The sequence below is a fragment of the Jatropha curcas genome, chromosome 11 (genome assembly GCF_041381405.1).
Source record: "Jatropha curcas cultivar XTBG-Jc1 chromosome 11, XTBG_Jcur_1.0, whole genome shotgun sequence".
Classification (NCBI taxonomy): Eukaryota; Viridiplantae; Streptophyta; class Magnoliopsida; order Malpighiales; family Euphorbiaceae; genus Jatropha; species Jatropha curcas.
Genome location: NC_143161.1, coordinates 2471822 through 2492244, shown reverse-complemented (window position 1 = coordinate 2492244; position 20423 = coordinate 2471822). Strand labels below are relative to the sequence as shown.

Here is a 20423-nt window from a genome sequence, read left to right as displayed (position 1 = left end):
TTGATTTACGTGTCCAAAGTTATATATATAATAATAATATTATCCTAGAGAAGGAATTAATAATGTGTATGCAATGCTCTCTCTATGTAATATGTATAAAACAAAAGCCTCTGCAAAAATATTACTAATAGACCCTACTTCAAGTTTTAAAGGTGGGTTATAAACTTTACATCAAAGATTTACAACAATAAATTAATACACGTTTTTTTTTTTTTTTTTACCGTTTCTATTGTTCCTAATCCAAGAGATATTCCCGAAACACAGAAATGCAAGTACGAACATTTCCATGCAACTCAGCTTTGTGGCTGCTCAGACAGACACGTTTTCAATGTATATAAATATCTAAGCCTCCACTTTTTCCTATCAAAGTTGTAATATCAACGAACTGTACTTCTGTTCCATAGAGAAGTGTAATTCTGCTGTAACAACTGTCAGTTAATGACATAATAAATGTGATTCAACAAATAAAACATAATTCATTCAATGAATATGATACACTCCATGTCGAAATATAGCTTTTTTTTGAATGAGAAATTTTTTACCTATAATTGAATCTCAAAATCATTATCATTTCAACTATATATATAATTATCTTAATTATAAAATGTCGCGGAAAATTTCAAGAAATATAATAAATAAAAAGATACTAGTGAAAGAAAGAAGCTCAAGAGGACACAATTTTTTTTGGAGAAAAAGGACGAAATGGAATTTCGTGTTCATGGGTTACCAACTAACCTTACCTTACCTTACCTTGTTCACAACTAAAAATCATAAATGCGATTTTGATTGATTGATTGATGATTTATTTAGACAACAAATATTTCTTTTTCATGGATAAAATTTTTAAAAGAAAAGAAAAGAAATAAATATATATCCATTAATTCTGAGACGGCAAGTGCAAAATAATTACAAGAAGATCGCGACAGACTTCAGAATTGGACTTTTTATTTCACTTAATTTACTACACTGAAATCAAGGCAAAAATCATAACTTAAATAAAACAAATAAGTAAAACCATAGAAGTAGAAAATTAGAGAAAAGAAATAAAAAAAAACTAAAGAAAATTAATTTCTGTTTTGTTATCTTGTGGTGCACGATACGCCCACCTTTGAATTTTATAACCCGCGTCATGACAATCAAACGTGTCAGCAGATCTGGACTTGTGGGCCCACTCCACGGTGTTGCCTGAACACCGCCGAACACTCAGGCAGCTCTCCCAGATCGGCAAACAGTGATTCATCCTCTTCTCTCATCGGGTAATACATCGACGCTTCTGCCTCTGCCGTGCTCCTCTCATCCGCAAAAATGGGGCTTTCGAGGATAGTAGAAGAGGTGGTTTCCATTTCTCCAAACCAGCTAAACTCATCTGTAGTTACAAGTGACTCGTCTCCGAGATCGGTGAACCTTTCTTCGGGTTCGGCTTCTTGTTCTGGATTTTCCTGCTCTGGTGGGGAGGGTGTGGAAATTTCAGGTTTGGCTACGTGGGATTTGGTGGAGGTGTTATTATGATGATGGTGGTGGTGGTGGGTCTTTGAAGGTGGTGGCCAAGGGTGGTTGTGTTCACAAGAGTAGGTGACCACTAGCATTGATGGGTCCACGCGGCTTCTCTCTACTTGTTTTCTTGCCGGACATCCCTTTGAACTACTACATCTGTAGTATCCTCTGCATAAAAAAAATAGATAAATAAAAATCAGACTATATATAATTTGATTATTTTGTGTTAGAATTGACGTGACAGAGAATTACCTGGGATAAGGGGAACCCTTGATGGGTTTCTGGCCGTACTTTCTCCAAGCCCAAGAATCGGGCGGTGGAGGTGCGGTTTCGCCTTTCAGCCTCGAGCCATCTACGTCCTTGAGTGAAACTGAGACAACCCTTTTTTGCGTTGCTCGTTTGCTGAAAAATCAAAAGTATAAAATATTTATAAGAAAAGCCAATCAAAAAGATGGTAACTTTTTTCTTTTCCATATATGATATCTAAAAAGGAGGGAATTTTAGAGAAAAATAACTACAATACCTTCTTTTTGGAGATGAAGAAGAAGTGGAAGTCATCTTCATGTCGTTAAGCAAGCTAGAAGAAGGAGGTGAATCAGGACCACTTTCTGTATTGTCGTTCTCTTTTTGGTCAGTGATTATTCTGTTGTTGAACCTGCCGTCCATTATTTACCAAAGCTGATAACAATTAATACTTATATTGATCGATCACTACGTATATATCTATGTAATTGACTGCCGTTGCCGGCCGGCGAGATGTTGATGAAAAAGAATAAGAAAGGAGAGATATTTGAGAGAGAGAGAGAGAGAGGGGGGAAGGGTTAGGTTGGTGGTGATTTGAGAAGCAGAAGAAGAAATGGGAGAAGGTGGAGAAAGAGAGGGGTGGTCCTTTAAAAAATTGGCCGCCATGTTGACAGATGAGCTTTTGTTATTAGTTTATAGAGGACGTGCAAGCTAATGTGAATATAATCCTAAGAATTGTTATTAAATATATTGCAATTTGAAAATGACTTCCTCCTTTATATATTCTTGATTATTTCAAAACCGTTGATTTTGGACTTTCCTTAATAAAATCATTAGTACAGATCATTCTGTCTAAATAATCCTCTCTCTCTCTTATCTATTTTTGCTTAGTAATTAGGGTTTTCCTGTCCTTAATCATCACCCAATAAATAATTAAATCAATAAACCCCATTAAAGAATATTGATCTAGTTCCAATTCAAAAATATATTTGCCCTATCTTCAATGAAGATAAAGGTTTGATCTTTTTGCTTCATTGAAGGAGAAAATAGATCGAATATGGTAATAAGGTTTGTCCATTTCCTTAATTATATATTATATGGATAGGTAGAGTGTATTTGTTTGTTGATGATCTCATCAAAATTGGCCTTGTTTTTAGATCCCTTCTTTCAATGGTATATGTACTTATATACCTCCCCAACCTTTACTCCATCTTTCATATAATTAACCATTTATCTTTATTAATTAATAAAGGAAAGTCAAATATAATACAAACCTATCCTAATCCCTTTGTTAATTAATTAATTTAGCCTTGTTAATTGTATATGCAAGCAGTTTTAGTCATGAAAATTTCCAAGAACCACCAGAATAATTAATATTTCTACAATCTAACTGGAAAATTCAAATTTCCTTTCACTCTTTATCTACCTATTTTCAGCAATTTCATAAATACCATATTTTTAAAGATAACATCAATTTCATATTTGTTGATCATGCATTATGTAAATATGATTGCATTAGCTAGTAATTTGTCGGTAAATATAATAAATTGGTTTCTATTCCTTAAATCGATTGAAAGATAAATATATAGATATAAAAATAAAATTCGCATACCATTATTGATTAATTAAACTTTGTTATAATTATTTATTTGAAGATAATGATGATAATATCACGATTAAGACACATAACAATAAACTATATATTATGTAATATAAAAATATAAGTACATCTTGCTACACTCAAAAGATTTATATATGGTTTTGGCTTATTCAATTCTCCTAAAAAATGGAGACATTTTTATTAAAGAAAAAGAAAGACCATTTAGATGAAATAATAACATTTTGATAGTTTAATTATTAATTAGGTGAGTATTAACCAAAAATGGCCCAAAATTCTTGAAAATTGGCATGATTAATTAATTCTAGATATCATTACAAGTCGAATCCTATCTTCCATAGTTGACTAAATCAGTTATTGCTGTTTCTGTCTTTCTCTTTCCTATTCATTAAAAGGGTGTAAGAAATTCAAACCAATTGGCCAATTTGTTACATCAAAAATATCAAAAGAATTCAATATTATTATTCTAGATTATCAAGTGATGCGTGAAGTAATGGGACTATGACAATTTCTCTATTACTACCATTATTATTTATATAGAAGTACTGTAATTTAAGTATAAATCACAGTCACAGCAGATGAGCGGATGATGGCTTTTGAATTAATTTCGTTAATTAATTATTAATAATCAAACTCGTAAATTTTTGTTCTCTTCTCTGACTTCCATTAACCACGGCTACTTTCATGCCCTTTTCTCTATATTTTATGTTATATAGAGAGTATATAATTTCCAACTGCATTTGCAAGGAACAGGAAGTTCCTCATGGCTTCCCTTTTTACACTATTTATATATGGAAGTGGAGACTCTCTCCTAGCTAAGTGCCAACATATACTTTTTCAACAAGACATTGGCGATTGCTCTATTGGTTATCATTTTTTATATATAAAAATTAATTATTGTTACTATATATTTAATCAAAAAGTCTAGCTAGGGGAACGCAATGTAAACTATATATACTATTATTTTATAATATTTTTAATGCACCGTATAAGTGCCAACCATAAGGTTAAAACCCAGTTAGCCATTCGATCTGCGTTAAAATTTTTTTCCCGATGAATATAATAAATTTTAATTTCTAAATAAGAATTGAAGAGAGCTTAGAAAATAATCGCACGATATTTTCTGTATATTTATAAGTTATCATAGAATTAATAAAAAAAAACCAATGGAATGTAGTAGAAATGTCGTCCTGATAGTGTAATATGCACGGGATTGAAAAACAATGCAGCCATTTGGAGTAGGCTCGATGCTGATTCATTACTTCGTTACATGCAGTGAGAATTTTCCTGCTCGATTGCCATCCCAAGAATCAACTGTCACAAATTATTAACTATTACTATTAATTTTGAGATTTGAATCAAACTTCTAGATGTATATTTTGTCTTTTTTTTTTTTTAAAAAAAAATATCAATGACATACACATGACGAGCAAAGAAAGAATATAATTGTTAAAAAAAAAGGAATATTCAACTTCTGTTGGCCAAATATATTAAGTGCTGATGTTGCTTGGCATGTATATTATAAACGTTTCAGTACTAGATTACACCAATATAATTTTAAATATATTATTGTAAATTGCATCATAAGCTCAACAAATTACATTTTCAAATACAAATACAAATTTATAAATGATAGAACTTCGAAAGAAGATGACTCAAACCTAAAACCTCGAATCTAATGATTTAAGTTATCAATTTTATCCTTCCAACTATGCATCATTTAAACCCGGAGAATATATACTTTTTGAGTGCGAGTACAAAACAATTCAAATCTTAGCAAGAGTGATACGAAGAATTCCTTATTAGTGATATATATATATATATATATGAATGAGTTCCTTTAATTCACAACAAACGCAAACAATTTTGTTTTTCATTGTGCATTTATTTTATCATGAGTCTTATCAATCATAGAGTTATACCATAATGATGGACGGTCAAGATGATTTGGACATTTTTTTTTTGACTGAAAAGATGATTAAGACATGTTAAACTTACATTATTTTTCATTGTGAATTTATTATGCGTGGATCACTTCCTAAATCCTAATTAATCATTTACGTTCAGTTAATTATTGGCCTGATTGGCGCTAGATAACAAACTAGATTTTTTTTTTTTTTTCATTTACGAATTTTTGTAATGGATGATTTGCTTTTAATAGGTTTGAGAAGGTAAATATAATGTGATTAATTTATTATATATTAAAAGAATTACTTATGCAATCTCCAAAAAAACAAAAATTACAATTTAGTTCATCAAATCATACTCTTTTCTGAAAAAAAAAATGAAGTAATTACACGTTTTTGTTCTGTTAATAGAATAGTCCCATTATCCAAAATAACTAAAACATTCCCTTCCTTAGAAGGACCAGAATATTTCATTAAATTGATGAAAAAATATTAAAATACTATTACATATGTTTGGTAATCATTAAATCATTTAGATTTTAATATAACTCATACTCTCTATTTATTTATTTATTTATATTATTTTGATAAAAAATCAAGTAATTTTTTTTTAAATTTTACAAGTTGATTTCTCTAGAAAATTTACTTTATGATATTTTTAACTGATAAAAAAATTTAGTATTATAAATAACTAATTTAGTTTTAAATTATTTAATATTTTATTTTAATTATTCTGAAAATACAACTAATATTTATTTTCAAACTATCAAAATATTATGCAAAGAGATTTTTTTTTAAAGAAACAAAATAGAGTTAATTGACTCAAAATAAGAAATAACAACTACCAGTTTCTTTTTACTAGCTAAATTAGAAAGACATAATTTGAGATTTTTTTTTTTGTCTTTTTTTTACTAAGACCATTTTAGTATTTTTTACATAATTTTTTTTTTTTACTAGAAGGTCCAATAGGCCCGGCTATAGAATAGAAATATAAAATTAATAAAAACTCTTGTAATTGAGAAAACTTGAAATAAAAATATTAATTTAATAAAATGAGCTCTTCAAGTAGTATATCGGTGTCCTTTGAATTTAATCCAATTTCAAAATTTTATTTTGACTCACTGACCGGCAGTATTTCTGCAATTTTTTTTAAAAAAATTTCATTATATTGCCTTAATCGAGGCAAGTCTAGGGATAAAATTCACGTTCAAGCCCAATTAGAACAAAGCATTAAACTGACTGCAAAAGTTTCAAGTCCACAAACATGTTTTAAGAGAATGAGATGGAATAGTTTAAGACAACTAATATTTAGTAGGACATCGATGCGTAGTAGTTTGATGCGTAGTAGTTTAATAGTAAATGTATATACAATTCGGTAATGGGTCCGGATTTAAATCTCCCTCTTAAGTGCTAAAAAAAACTCATATTTAGTACATTTTTTATCCAAATTATGATAATTAGGTCAGTCTTTGGCAGTGTCATGGACAAGTCATTCCTTTTCTTTTCCCTGTTTCCCTTTTCACAGAGAGCTCAGCCCGGCAATAAGGCTCGATTACTTTTCTTGTTTTGATTAATGTTCCCATGCAAATATATTATGCTAGACATATGCCCACCACGAAGGCCTGCTGATTAATTGCTTATCTTTAATTTAGTATTATAACTGCACTTCTTTTTCTATACTAACTATAGGTATCTCTAATCCATTGAATCAAGAATAAATCCTCCCGCACTCCGAATCAGTTGATTAAGTAGTAAAACGCTCCCAATAAATATTTGGCTTAATCCATAAGAATAGTATCCTCGATTTCGTTTAAGAAAAATTAGTACTAACTAATTAATTAGTTAGTTTTTCAATCTTGTAACTCCTTTTTTTTTTTGTGATAAGCTGAGATTTTTATTAATCAAAGGGAGGCAAGCCCATGAAGTTACAGCCATAGCTTCAAGAGTTTTACAACAAAAAATCTATTCTTTCTGTTTCAAAATATAAGTCGTTTTTTATTGTTATTTTATCCTAAAATATAAGTTGTTTTGTGTATTTCAAGAAGTAATAAACGATATTTTTCAATGTGCTCGTGTTTACATTAAATACAATAAAAACATCAAAAACTACTGTTGATTTTGAGATAAAGGATAATTTTGTCAAATTACTTTTGAGTTTGTTGTAATCTAGGAGAATTAATTGCTTCCTTAATTCTTGTGCAAAAGCCTTAAATGACTTATATTTCGAGACAAAGAGAATAATAAACAAATATACAGTAGCATAGTAATAAAGAAACATAAGTCCTTTATAGATTATTACTCCATTTATTCCGGAATATAAGTCGTTTAAGGTTTTTGCACAAGGATTAAAGAAGCATTTAATTCTCCTAGATTATAACAAACTCAAGAGTAATTTGATCAAATTATCCTTTATTTCAAAATTAATAATTGGTTGTGTAAACGAGGATAACATTAAAAAAATATCATTTATTACTTCTTGAAATACACAAAACGATTTATATTTTGAGACAAAATAACAAATCAAAAACGACTTATATTTTGGGACAGAGGAAGTATTTAATAATGTGGTATTAGGTCTTAAAATTTATGGCTAAAATTTAAATTTGCCATTTTATGTACTATTACTTGAAGATCCTAAAATTATGTTTCTTTTCCCCGTAATCTTTTCATTTTTGGGTACAAAAATAGTGTTCTGGTAGTCCTTTGTTTTGTCTTTTTTGCTCCTAAGTCCTAAACATGTCATCATATGAATCGCTATGGTATTATAGGTCAAAATTCATTTCAATAAGCCCATTGGTTTTTTTCTTTTTCCATACTGGTATGCAGGAATACAATGGATTTTTGTAGATTTAATTAAAATAATCCCTTTACGTTGCTTATCTGCTTTGGTATTTTCTTGTCTCCATGGTTTGCAGATGAGAATGACATGTGGGCGTAGTTAATTTATACAAGAAAACTTCAACTAAGAGTAGAAGAACAAATGGCAAATTTCACTTTGTTTCCGTTTTTGAACGAAAGCAACAACAGCAAGAAAGTTCTTCAAGACAACAATAACATTACTTGGAGTCATTAATTAAACGACAGCAACCTTTACACTGCTTGTGTCTGTTCCCTCTACATGCTTTTCAATAGCCTCAAGAACAGCTTGAGTAGCATTTTTCACATCTAAAACAGTCTGTTCTTCAGCTACAACAATGGCTTCCATGACAAAATACAAATTACATGACACCTTTGCATGCAAGACTGTTAGACCCATTTCTTCAAATACTTCTAATATTGAGACTAGCTTATCTTCTCCCTTCTCGCAAATCACCTTTACGATAAATCCTTTTCCAGCTTTCTCTACTTTCACCTGTGCATACAAGACAGTGAAAGATGCAAATGTTATGCCAAGTAGAAAACATGAAAATAAATTAATGGGGTAAGAGAGTACAGACCTTGGGTAAGTGGAGGTGCAGCTTCACCATGCTTAAGCATTGCCTTTTGATTGCATCTAAGTATAAGAGTTCTCTTTTGATTGACTCCAACTTGAGTTTGAGTTTGTAAATGTAAAGAATAGCATCAGCAATAATAGAGCTTCTTTTCACCTTCACAAAGAAAACAGAGTTAAGAATTCAGCACAAGAACTTGGAAGCTACACTAAGAATGAGTTTTTAATTGTAATTAAATTACAGATTTGGAGAAGGTGAGGGTTCTTAGAATGTGAAGCTTTCTGCGCAATGCCATTTTCCTTTGCAGTCTGGACACCATCTTCTTCTTCTTCTCTCTTACCCTGTTTCCGTTTGTTTATTAAATGCTTACAGTGAGAGATTAGAAGACAGAATGTTGTTGGCTTTTTATAGCATGAGAATGGTAGAGGTCAAGTGGGTATAAGTATATTTTGTACTGTATTGGGATCTCTGATTTGCCAAAGCTTCTAAGTCCTATCCTCTTGTCTCACACGAAAGTGGGAACTGTAACAAGAAAAGGGAAAAAAAAGAAAGGTTAAAAAAAAGAAAGCCTACGTCGGTATTTTAGCTTGAAATGACATAACAGTAACATTTAACATACTTAAAGAGATTTAAGATAATCATATTAGGAATCTGCACTAGTCAATGCTTCATCCATTTGAAATTGAAATTAGTATTTTGAAAATAGAAGTTCCATTATTAGACACCAACGAGGAGACAAAAAATGATCTCAGAACATGCAAAGCCAACAGAAAAAATAAACACAAACAAGAAAAGGCGATGACAGGAGGAAGCAGAGCATTGATGAGAGTGGATGATGTTGCAATTACAATTGTCCTATTTGGAATTTATTGCATGGGAATGGAGGTGGGAAAAGGGCATTCGATTCGACGAGAGCTACGGGCATTTGCAGATTGCAGTAGAGTTCACGGGCCTCTCGTTAGGTTTCACTTTGCCAACTGCCTCTCCTCCCATATTGTTAGTGGCCTAAGGTCACATGCTCTGACTAATATAAAATACTTTTGGTGTTTTATTCTTTATCGTTGTTTTTCTACTTGTGGACACCCTCTAAACCCTTTACCCTACATATTTTATGCCATCTCTTCACTAACAGCCTTTCCACTCGAGACAAATCCACCTCTCTTTCTAATTTTGTACTAGTATCTGTCTCCTGCTTCATTTGTTTTACCTTCTTGAACCTTTTTTAGGTTCAATCCCTTTTCTCTGTTCATTTTCCTTTTCCCTGTTCACTGAACACTTGTGTCTTCTTTTTCTCTTTGGTTTGAAATTTTAATTTACTTTGTCCATGGACTTCTGTTAATCATACTACGGTTTTCAATTTTATTGGTGCATTCAATTAAGACCTATCTAAATTACTACTATTGAAAGACTCGAATAGCCGATTCTAAACCATGAGACCCTTGGATTAAAAAAAATACACAACAATAGAAGAATTATATATATTATTGTATGTAAATTAATGAAACCAAAACCGTTGGATAAAAACAGTGGATGAAATTGTGATTATTTACCATTTGTCGAGAAGAAGCCAAGCACATAGAACAATACAGAAACCTCAGGCATGCTTGTAACACAATGTACATGCAACGGAAGGCAAAAGGGGCAATACATGTTGGATTTTAGGAGTTGCTACCTCCTTAGTTCACTCTTACTAATTTGTTTCTTGTGTCTGCTTTGGGTACATTATTTTTTAGGGATAGAGAGAGAGAGAGAGAGAGAGAGAGAGAGAGAGACAGTCACTGGGGGCCTAAAGTCCTTTTCTTTGTTCCCTCATTTTTTGATATTTCAATGTTATGATATTATAAGCCTATCTTCTCATCTGTTTTTATTTGTCTACTTGTGCTTGACATCTCCCTTTCTCAATTTGAGGAGGGTGCCTCTCTATGTTCTATCAAATTCTTGTCTATTTCTTGAACTTCTCTCCTTGCTTTTTATGATTTTATCTTTTTCTCTTTGTAGGAATCTGGGGTTCACATGACCAATTTAGTACAGGCCCTTCATTGCTAGAAGCACCTGCATACCTGCCAACTGAAATAATACGGAATAATTACAAAAAACAAGTCCATAATTAAGGCCTATATAATTTAATTTTTTCATTTTTAGCCTAGAAAATATTTTTTTTTCACAATTCCCCTTCTTGATATTTTTCTTTCAAAAAAATTTATTGTTTTTCTAAATATTTTCGGCATGAAACGGTTAATTACTGAATGTGTTAGAATTCTGAATTTTAAATTTTAGATTTCGGGATAATCTTTTAATTGAAATTCACTGTAAGTACATTTAAAGATTAAATTGCATGAATTGTTCCAAACTCACCTCATTTACACACAAAAATAAAAACCTCATTTACAAAATTTTATTTAAAAAAAAAAATTTAGGAACAATGGATTCCACATAATAGTATACATAGCTAAATTAGGTGGGCCTTGGGCCTCATAGTAAGTGGGCTTAATTGGTTTAAATATTTGGACATCTTGGGTTGTATAACCGTTGGTCCATTCAACAAATTAGAACTTCATTGCGCTTGAATTAATCCTTAATTCGAATAATTAGTCACTCGGATATGTAAAATTAGGAAAGTAAAAATAGAAAAAGAGAAATTCTTTGCTGCAAATCAGGGAAATTGTACACAATCTGGTGAATTTAATCTTTTCTTTCTTCCAAAGGAAGGCAAAAGTAAAAAAAGAATGTATAATATTAAGGGAGGGCCATGCAAATAGAATCACTTGCAAATGTATAAAAAGAATTGAGTGATGTATAATATTGTTTTTTTCTAGTAAGGCACCAATGGTATATAGTACTTAGAATCATAGAGATTAACCAGATTTAGTGGGTAAATGGAATCACCAAAGACCAGCAATAAATTGCCAATTATTATAGCAATGAAGGGTCCTTCAAGCAGTAAAAAGAGTGAAATAGCTAAGAAATTAGCAGAATTTCTTGTGTATCCTCTAATTGATGAAAAAGATATCATCCCAGATCTTCAAACTTCTTCAACCCTACTTTCTGATGATTTGTCTTTCAAAATTATCGCTCGAATCTCATCAATGCAACTTCGATTAAAACTTGGAGTTATACTCAATCCTCCAGTCTTTGATCATACCCATTTTGACCATTTGATTCAACTAGCAGGCACTAATAATGCTCGTTTGGTTATTGTTAAGTGCACAACTGAAGTTGATGATCAAGCCCACGATTATGATATTGGAAATGTCCCAAACTTCAACATCAACATAGCAGAACCGTTTGTTGTAGATGGTTTTGCCCCTGCTATACTAATCCACGGTGCAGAATTTCAAGAAATTGTAGATTTCCAACTTCAAGGAGATGAAGGTAATAAATCAAACCCATCACAACCTTCAAATAATGATAAAATCATTCCTAAACGACCTTTGACAGAAGCACATGCACACGAGTTTTCCTTAATTGAAAACCCAAATATTATTAGTTCTAATAAGCATAAAAACCTTTGCAACCATTGTCGAGAATCCATTTCTGGTCCCATTTACCAATGCGTTGAATGTAATGAGTTTGTTCTTCACAAATCGTGTGCTGAAATCGCCAGCAATATTGGAGGTCTGGTACCAACAGAGTCAATGCTACAAGAGGCCAGTGCTATCAGACGTGAGATGATTATTAAGGCAATTGGAGCTGGTTATATTCTACAGAATAAAGATTGAGCCTGCTTGTTGAAAAATTCTTTGTTTTTTCTTATTTTTAGTTTTCCATTTTTAAATTTGTGGACCTGATTATATAATATTCGAGATTCAAAAGCATAAAGCCATGATCACGGATTGCGTGCAGCGCCGTGTTTCTGCGTATTGGACAGTCAACTTGGGGTTCGATCTATTAATATATAAAGAACATCCTTTGGATCCTCTTTCTCTTCTTTTTTTATTAGATCATAAGAAGTGTAAAATAAAAAATAAAATGTGGATATTTTGTTGGAAGATGAAAGTGGCAACGTCATGCAGGGAATAAAGGTGAATAGAAAGACAAGAAGACACTGGACACAGTATTGTTCCATTGGATATGCTTCTTCTGAATTGGTATAAATGGAAATTAAGTGTATGCCAGTTCAGGTGTGCAGCTGCATTACAGGGCAAAATCTCCATTGGCAGGCAGCCACTTAATATAAATTGTTGCAAGCTTAGTGTGCTATCTGCCAAAGGAGATTTGCCAGGCAATTCTTTCTCTGCACTGTCACTTCGACATATACGTTTTCTGTTCCATTACTCTTTTATTAATTCTCTAGTTTAATATTTAATTGAAAAAGAAGGGGATAAGCAAAATAAAAAGACAATAGGAAGGAAGAAATGTAATAATTTAATGATGATACTAACAAATAATAATGAGAAATGAGAAAAAACTTAATATCTTTTGATTTTTTAAAATCGCAGTTAATTAAAATGAGAAAAATAATTTAAGTGACATTTAAAATAAGGTGATATTATATCTTATTCTAAAATGAGATCGAAACATTGAACAACATAAAGAAACCAAAGTAAATTACAAAAGTGACAACAATTTATAATATAGATGACAAAAGCCATAGTGTCATTATAATATAGAAAAGACAATAAATTCAAAAAGTATTTATGAAAAGGAGCAACTACGTGTTTTAAAATAAGATTAGTTTAAAATCGAGAAGAATATATAGATACTTGTAGATATATTAAAAAAAATTTTAAATGCAAAGACAATTCATATAGAAAAAAACATTGTAATTAGTTTGAAATACAGAGATGCATATATTTCTTTCAAACATAGCAACTCAAGCAATTAAATATTTCTTCAACTTAGATATTGCTGAATATTATGTAGTCAACAGTGGCCAAAATTTTTAAAAGAATTAATAAGAGAAAATTTAAAAAAATTTTCATTAATTTATACAGTGAAATTTGAAGACTTTTTGGATTTAGGGAGGCATGGCAATAAAGCTAAAACGCTGCATCAAGTTTCTGCATATATATATAGTCATACGCCATAATTTGGTTGGCTTTTGAGAGCCAGCAAGGGGTCAAGTTCCCAAAATGCTCGGTATCTTCCATTTTAAAGTAGTTGTTCTTCTTTTTCCTTTCCCTTTTCTTGGCTTTTCTTCACAATGAGCTCATTATTAACGAAAAGCAAAGCTAGCTCTTAAAGAGATTCTCCTAGACCAATCGCACCATGCATAGACACTTGCCAACACTTGACACTTGATGTTGTATTTTACTTTTTGAGTATATAAAATACTCCAGGGACTGGACAATGGACATGGTAAAATATGGACAAATCTATCCGTAGAGGGTATGTCATGGTCTGTTGTGTGACTTTTGGTGCAGTTGCATATTACGGGGCAAATACCTCCATTGGCAGGCAGCAATTTTTCAGGCAAGTATCGAGTCTTAAAATGTGCCTTCTGCCAAAGGAGATTTGCCCAGCAATTCTTCTGCATTTACCTTGGATTCATGCAGTTCAATATTGTTTCGTTTCCACACTAAATACTAACGTTTAGAACAGCATGTAAGAATGGATTAGTTCCTCCAACCCTTTTGAGCACCCAAACAGGGTTTAGTTGTGAGTTCAGACTTCAGGAAAAAAATCCACTATCAAGGAATGATCTTGTTGTTCAAATTGGTATAAGTTCTTTGAGTTTAAGCTATGCACACACACCAACACACACACACACACACACACACACACACACACACACATATATATAATACGAGTTGCGTAAACCTATTATCCTTGAGCTGATGTTTAGAAGGTGAGGCCTGTCCATTTTCTAAACATGGTGTCCCACATTGCTTTGGGGGACAAACATGATCAGATTCAAATGCCAACTAGTGCTTCATTTTTTACACGCAAAAAATCATTTCAGGAACCGGCTTTTGACACGCATGAAATGGAGAACATACTCTCTGTCTCCCTCGTTAAAGAATATTTGATAGGTTATTCTGCAGTAATCCTTCATACAGCTATATGGTTTAAAAAAAAAAAAATTACTATACAAGGTTGCTGTAATTGTATAATAGTACTATTTGCACAGGGAAGTGAGTAGTGGAATGAAGTGCTGGAAAAGCCTTCAGCCACACAATGAATGAAAGCATTTTTATATGGTATATGCTTCTTCTAGGATTGCATAAATAATAAACTTCAAGGCCTTGACTCTATGACATGAAGTGCAGTTGCATTACAGGGCAAAACCTCCGTTGGCATGCAGCCACTAATTAGGATGTGCATCTCCTATACATAGTGTGTTCCCTGTCAAAGGAGATTTGCCCGGCAATCCTTGTGCAGTTTGGCTAGTCAACCTGGAAATGCTGTCTTCAATTACTCGCTGTGGCATTTTTTAAAGTATCAAGGTTGGGGTTGAATTCTGAATTCCGTCAATAAATCATATTTAGCTTGTGTATCTATTACAATCTTGGTGCTATACATGCCATATTTTTTTTCTTTTTCTCTTTTTTTTTTTCCCCAGAAATAGAGAAGTTTTATCCTCCTTTATATAACAAATCTATTTTTACTTATTTAAATAGAAATTAATAAACACTAGCTAGTTTGTTACTGTCGTTTAAATCAGGCATAAAACGGCGGCTGCATGATCCTAATAACCTTAAATGATAATCGCATTAAGAGAACGACAGATATTTAAACATTCTATCAATGGGCAAAATTGCCATTTTGGTCGTTGATCACTGCGTGAAAAGCTAACAAGAAGTGGCAGTAAGGAAGTTGTTGATTTAGATAAGGTGTTTCTGAGTGAGCACTGAGCAGTTGCTTCCGAAAAGCGCTTATCCTGTAGTCAAACGACAGGCTAGAGAATTGAAACGACCAACTGTTTTTAAGGGTATAATTGTATAGAAATAAGAAATTGGGGTTTCTTGTAATACGGGTTGTCTGTAATTGTAAATGTTTGTTATGGTTAATGCGTCCGCAATGCTAGGATGGTATGAATACTGATTTGTTAAAACGCGATGTAACGTTGACAGACAATTTATCGGAAAGTAAAAATCTAATTTTCTGTTTCTCTCTCCTTCTCGATCTTCTCCTCTTTCTTTCCCTTTCCCAGATTCCAAACACTCATCTAATCGAGTTAGGGTTCATATGTTACTGAATCCTAACACCGTAGTAAACAAATGACCGAAGTATGAAATGAAATTGTGTGAAGAAAGCGAGATGTCGCTCCAGTCGCCGAATCTGACAAATGAGTATATGGTTTGATCTTCTTCTTCTTCTTCTTATTCACACTTCAAATTTTGTGTTTGATATGCTTTCTTTTATCAACAATTTTTAGTCTTTCCTATGATTATTATTGGTATCGACATTTCTCATCCGGCATGCTTTGGAAAACAATTAAAACGATGTCATCTCTGCAAACCACGTTGCCTCCGTCGTTAGGGTTACATATCATCTTTTGACTTTAATTTCCACCAACCGAAGCTTTATCATCTCAGTATATGGATTTTGATGAATTGAATTGGTAATAGGATAAATAAACTCTTATTATTATATGAACTTTTATATTCTTTTTACAAATTTAGCAATATGGATAGATTTAATACGACTAAGCAAATTAACATTCAAATTTGATTCTCTCTTCCCTGATACTCCTCAAAAAAAGTTGTAATACATTGAGGAGTGAACAAATAAATTGTTCTTCAATCTTCATTTCTCTTGATTTGTAATGATTCGCATGATATACAATTAAAGATTGAAATTGATAAATTTTCAGAATATAGGAAAACTTGGGCTCTCTTGATATCTCTTAGGGCGAATGATCAAACAATAAAGAAACTTCCATGCATTAGGATTCCCTCACAAACTGATACATGTAGTTTAGGCCACTAATTATCAATCTATGATTTGCCTGCATTACATGCTATAAATTTTTCATTGGGTAGATAGCTCCGATGATGGGATCTCAGTGCATTAGTGTTGAAAAGTTTTCTGCTTGAGGAGGATATATCTCCATTGCCTATTCCCGCCTGCTGCTGCAAGTAAACAAAGAGCACGGGCACACACACATAGAGACATATATTGGCATCAGGAAATAGAGAATACGCTCACCTGGAGCAATTGACTGGCAATATTACAGGACAATATATTTTAATTTGGAGTGTAATTGAATAACAGGGCAATTCTCCTTTGGCAGTAACCAGGTCTAGCATAGATGCACAAGCTTAATTATATGCCTATATCATACTTATTCCTGCCAAAGGAGAATTGCACTGATATTCATTACACTCTTCAGTCTTCTCCTTCATCCTATCCCTGACCAATATCAAGAACTTGGATTACCGTTTATATTGATGTAGTGATGATTCGCACATTAACAATGGATATTCGAGTGGTGAAATGAGATAGAATTATCCTGCGGATCATTCCTCAAGAGCTTCTTCTTCCACAATAAGTTCTCTCAACTCTTTCCCAAACATGGGTTTTGGTCCCCCTTCACTGGATAGGGCTTTATATCCTTTCAACGACTTTTGCCAATTCTCATGCATATATCTGCATGCACATACACGCGCTTGCGCATGTTTATAACATAGAAAAATCTGTTTATGACGATGTCGTTTAATTATTTATATGCATATATAAATGAAACACCTGTTTAATTTGATTCCAGTGTTTAAAACACGGCGATTAACACATTTTATACTGTCAACTTTGGTAATACGCATGGGATTTTCTTTTTGAAAAGTCAGGACCACAAATTTCCAACTGTATATATCTCTGTAGAATTTTTCTCGGTGTCAACATAATTTCACCCCTTCATATCATTCTTAATATGAGACAACTTTTGTTGTGAGGTTGGTGATTGGCTCTCTCAATAATTGGCTTTTTCATAAATCGAACTTTTAATTTTATAGAATTCATAAACTCTTAATCTTACGGGAAATCGTTCATTGAACTCAAATATATTATTCATTGATTAATTAAGACATACATAGCATAATGCATATCTTGTAAATTAAAATAATTCGTTTTCTTTTGTGTGAAAAGCAATCAACAACATATTTTAGTTGATAATAATTTATTAAGACTCGGTTTATGATCAAACCAAACAAATGAAGATATTTTTTATCATTCACTAAAAAATATGATAAATAAAGTACTTCAAAAAATCTCTATTGTGATTGTTTGGTCCATTGGTGGACCAATATATTAATTCTGGGAAAATTTATCAATTTTTAACTAGAGATATGTCCTCGATAGATCTAAAATTTCGTACGAGGATGCCCTAAGGATAAGGGAATAAATCCCTGAGTATACGAAATATTTCACTTAAAGTACAAATAGAGCCTTTTTTTTGGCATTGAAGTACAAATACAACCTAGCTATATATAAAATTGATAAGACATTACCATTTCTGCATAAATTTGACGTACTGCAGATGAATTACTGAGCTGATCTTCTTTGGTAGATGATGTTGATCATCTCCAATCCATGCAGTAGGCTAATACATGCCAGGAGAAAGTAAGATCATCTGCCAAAGGAGATTTGCTCACCAATTCGTCTCTGCATCGCTTCAGCAATTGTATTCAAATGTTTCTTTTCTTTTTTTTTTTTTTTTAAGTCGTATTAATGCATTTCAAATTTATTATATCATCTAATTTATTTCCAGATCTTCAAAAACCCAGTCTGCACAAATCGAGACCTAATAGTTCTACATCTTCATGACCATAACAGATTGTATATGTGTAGGTCATGAAAAAAGAACTAGTTTAAACTTTATTAACTTACCCATGTGTTGTAATTAAGTTCACCTTAAAAACACAAAAACGTACACATTAAACGATACACCTTAATTAATTATCATATAGCAGCAATAATCAACTGACGGGAAAGAATAAAGAGTAAAGAAGAAGCAGGCAGCATATGCTGGGAGTTGGGTCAATGTTCCTTCATAAGATTCTTTTCTATCAATCATACGACTTTGTAGTACTAGTTAATTCTTTCACTATTATCAATTTTATATTGTACGATGCCGTTATAATCCACAGTTTACCTTCAGTTTATATATATAGGCAAAATGCAAAAGTAAACCTGCAAAATTTTATTGGAAAATCGCATGAAATCTTATACTTTTAAAAAAGTTCTATTAAACAAGTACACTTTTAATATTGAATCAATCGAACATAAATTTATATTACACGTGTGACAAGGTGATTGATGCCTTTCCAATATAGATGCATGTTTATACGCGTGACAAGATGATTGGTGCTTTATTTTAAAGAGTCTCAAAATTTAAACTTTTTTTTTTTTTAGAATAAAAAATTAGTTTCTCTCTCTCTCTCTCTCTCTCTCAATCTCTCCCTCTATCTCTCTAAAATTTTCAAGAACCAAAATTTTAAAGTTCTCTACAATACTTATATATTAAAAATTACCACAATTTTCTTTAAATGAAAGAATTAAAATACAAGTGAAAATATAATTGTTTCAATCTGATAAAATCAATACCAAACTAGAGAAAGTTCCAAATTAAAATATGTTTAACAAGCCAAAGCCAAAAAATACTAAACTTTCCATGGAAAAGAAAAATTCAAAACCCAGAAACTGAGCATCCAGCTATAGAATTAATTACTAAGCACTACTCTTAATTTATTTCTCAAAATATTGTTCTTCGATGCTCTTTTTTTTTTTTTCGTTTTGTTTTATTTTCCTGTTTAACTGTCGAAGGTTTTTTGCTTTAGGTAGAAAAAAGAGAAGAGATATTAGAAAAAAGAAAAGAGACTTCTTTAATTTTCCTTATTAAATATATGAAACCCATGAAAAGTGATCCAAGCGGTAAGTAAATTTGATTTATAAAAAAAAAAAAAAACACTTATTCAAAAGAACATTCACAAAATATTAAAAAATTGAGAGAAAATTATATATTAAGCCTCAAATATAGTGTATAAATGGCAGATATACGTAGATACAAAACATGCATGAATGCTCGTAAAAACATGAAATGTATAGAAAGATGGTAGAGGAATAGAAGAAGATGCCATAGGATCTTCCTTCTTCAAATATGCTCTTTCGGTTTCGATATCTTCGTTTTTTTGTGGTGAATGGTATCTAACTAGACGTATTTCTTTTAGGCAAAAATTAAAGTGATGCCCATATGTTGGTTATGTCCCCTTCAACTAATTAAACTGAAAGTGATGTATGGCATTGCCATAGCGCATGCATGTGTTGGATTCTTATGACACGTGTCCCAAATTAAGAGGTGCAGGGATGCAAAAAATTAAATTTCAAGTAGTTTCCCCTAAAGTTAAGGGTACTGCAGAATTTTTTTTTTTTTTGTTATGTTTTTCTTAGCTATTAATAAAAATAATTATCTCTGTTTAAAAAAAAAAAAAAAAAGCAATAGTCTTTTTGCGCTTTGTTTTTGGACCCAAATACCTGATAGGTCCAGATCGGGCCACAGTGGCTTCATCCAGCCTTGTTAAGGGTGCACACAACTAGCAAAACAGTTGGATTAGTAAATGGTGATATAAAATACTAATGTATAGCAAAGAATAACTGCATGTGGGCCAATGGGCCCACTATTTAACAAATAATATATAAAGAACAAAAAAGGTTAGAGAGAAAAGACACAGAATTTCTTTCTTGTTTTCGTTGTTTTAAACTTTCATGCACTTAAATCATCAAACAAAACATTTGCAATAAAGGTACGTGCCTCTCTTTATTTTGTGGAATGCTTTTGCAATAATAATTATT

General features: G+C 31.9%; 2 protein-coding genes across 2 annotated transcripts; both read right to left on the bottom strand.

Annotated features, from left to right (window-relative positions):
• Positions 1-925: 925 nt before the first annotated feature.
• Positions 926-2403, bottom strand: LOC105649698 (putative WRKY transcription factor 65). Its single transcript, XM_012236426.4, has 3 exons — positions 2018-2403; positions 1747-1896; positions 926-1662 (listed from the first exon to the last, which is right to left on the bottom strand). Exons 1-3 carry the CDS (start codon positions 2158-2160, stop codon positions 1146-1148), a joined length of 810 nt encoding a protein of 269 aa, XP_012091816.1. The 5' UTR covers positions 2161-2403; the 3' UTR covers positions 926-1145.
• A 5840-nt stretch (positions 2404-8243) lies between these two features.
• On the bottom strand, positions 8244-9225 carry LOC105649697 (transcription factor bHLH35-like protein). The gene is made up of 3 exons (XM_012236425.4): positions 8935-9225; positions 8700-8849; positions 8244-8614 (listed from the first exon to the last, which is right to left on the bottom strand). The coding sequence occupies exons 1-3, from the start codon at positions 9010-9012 to the stop codon at positions 8336-8338; spliced, it is 507 nt and encodes a 168-aa protein (XP_012091815.2). The 5' UTR covers positions 9013-9225; the 3' UTR covers positions 8244-8335.
• Between the last annotated feature and the right edge of the window lie 11198 nt (positions 9226-20423).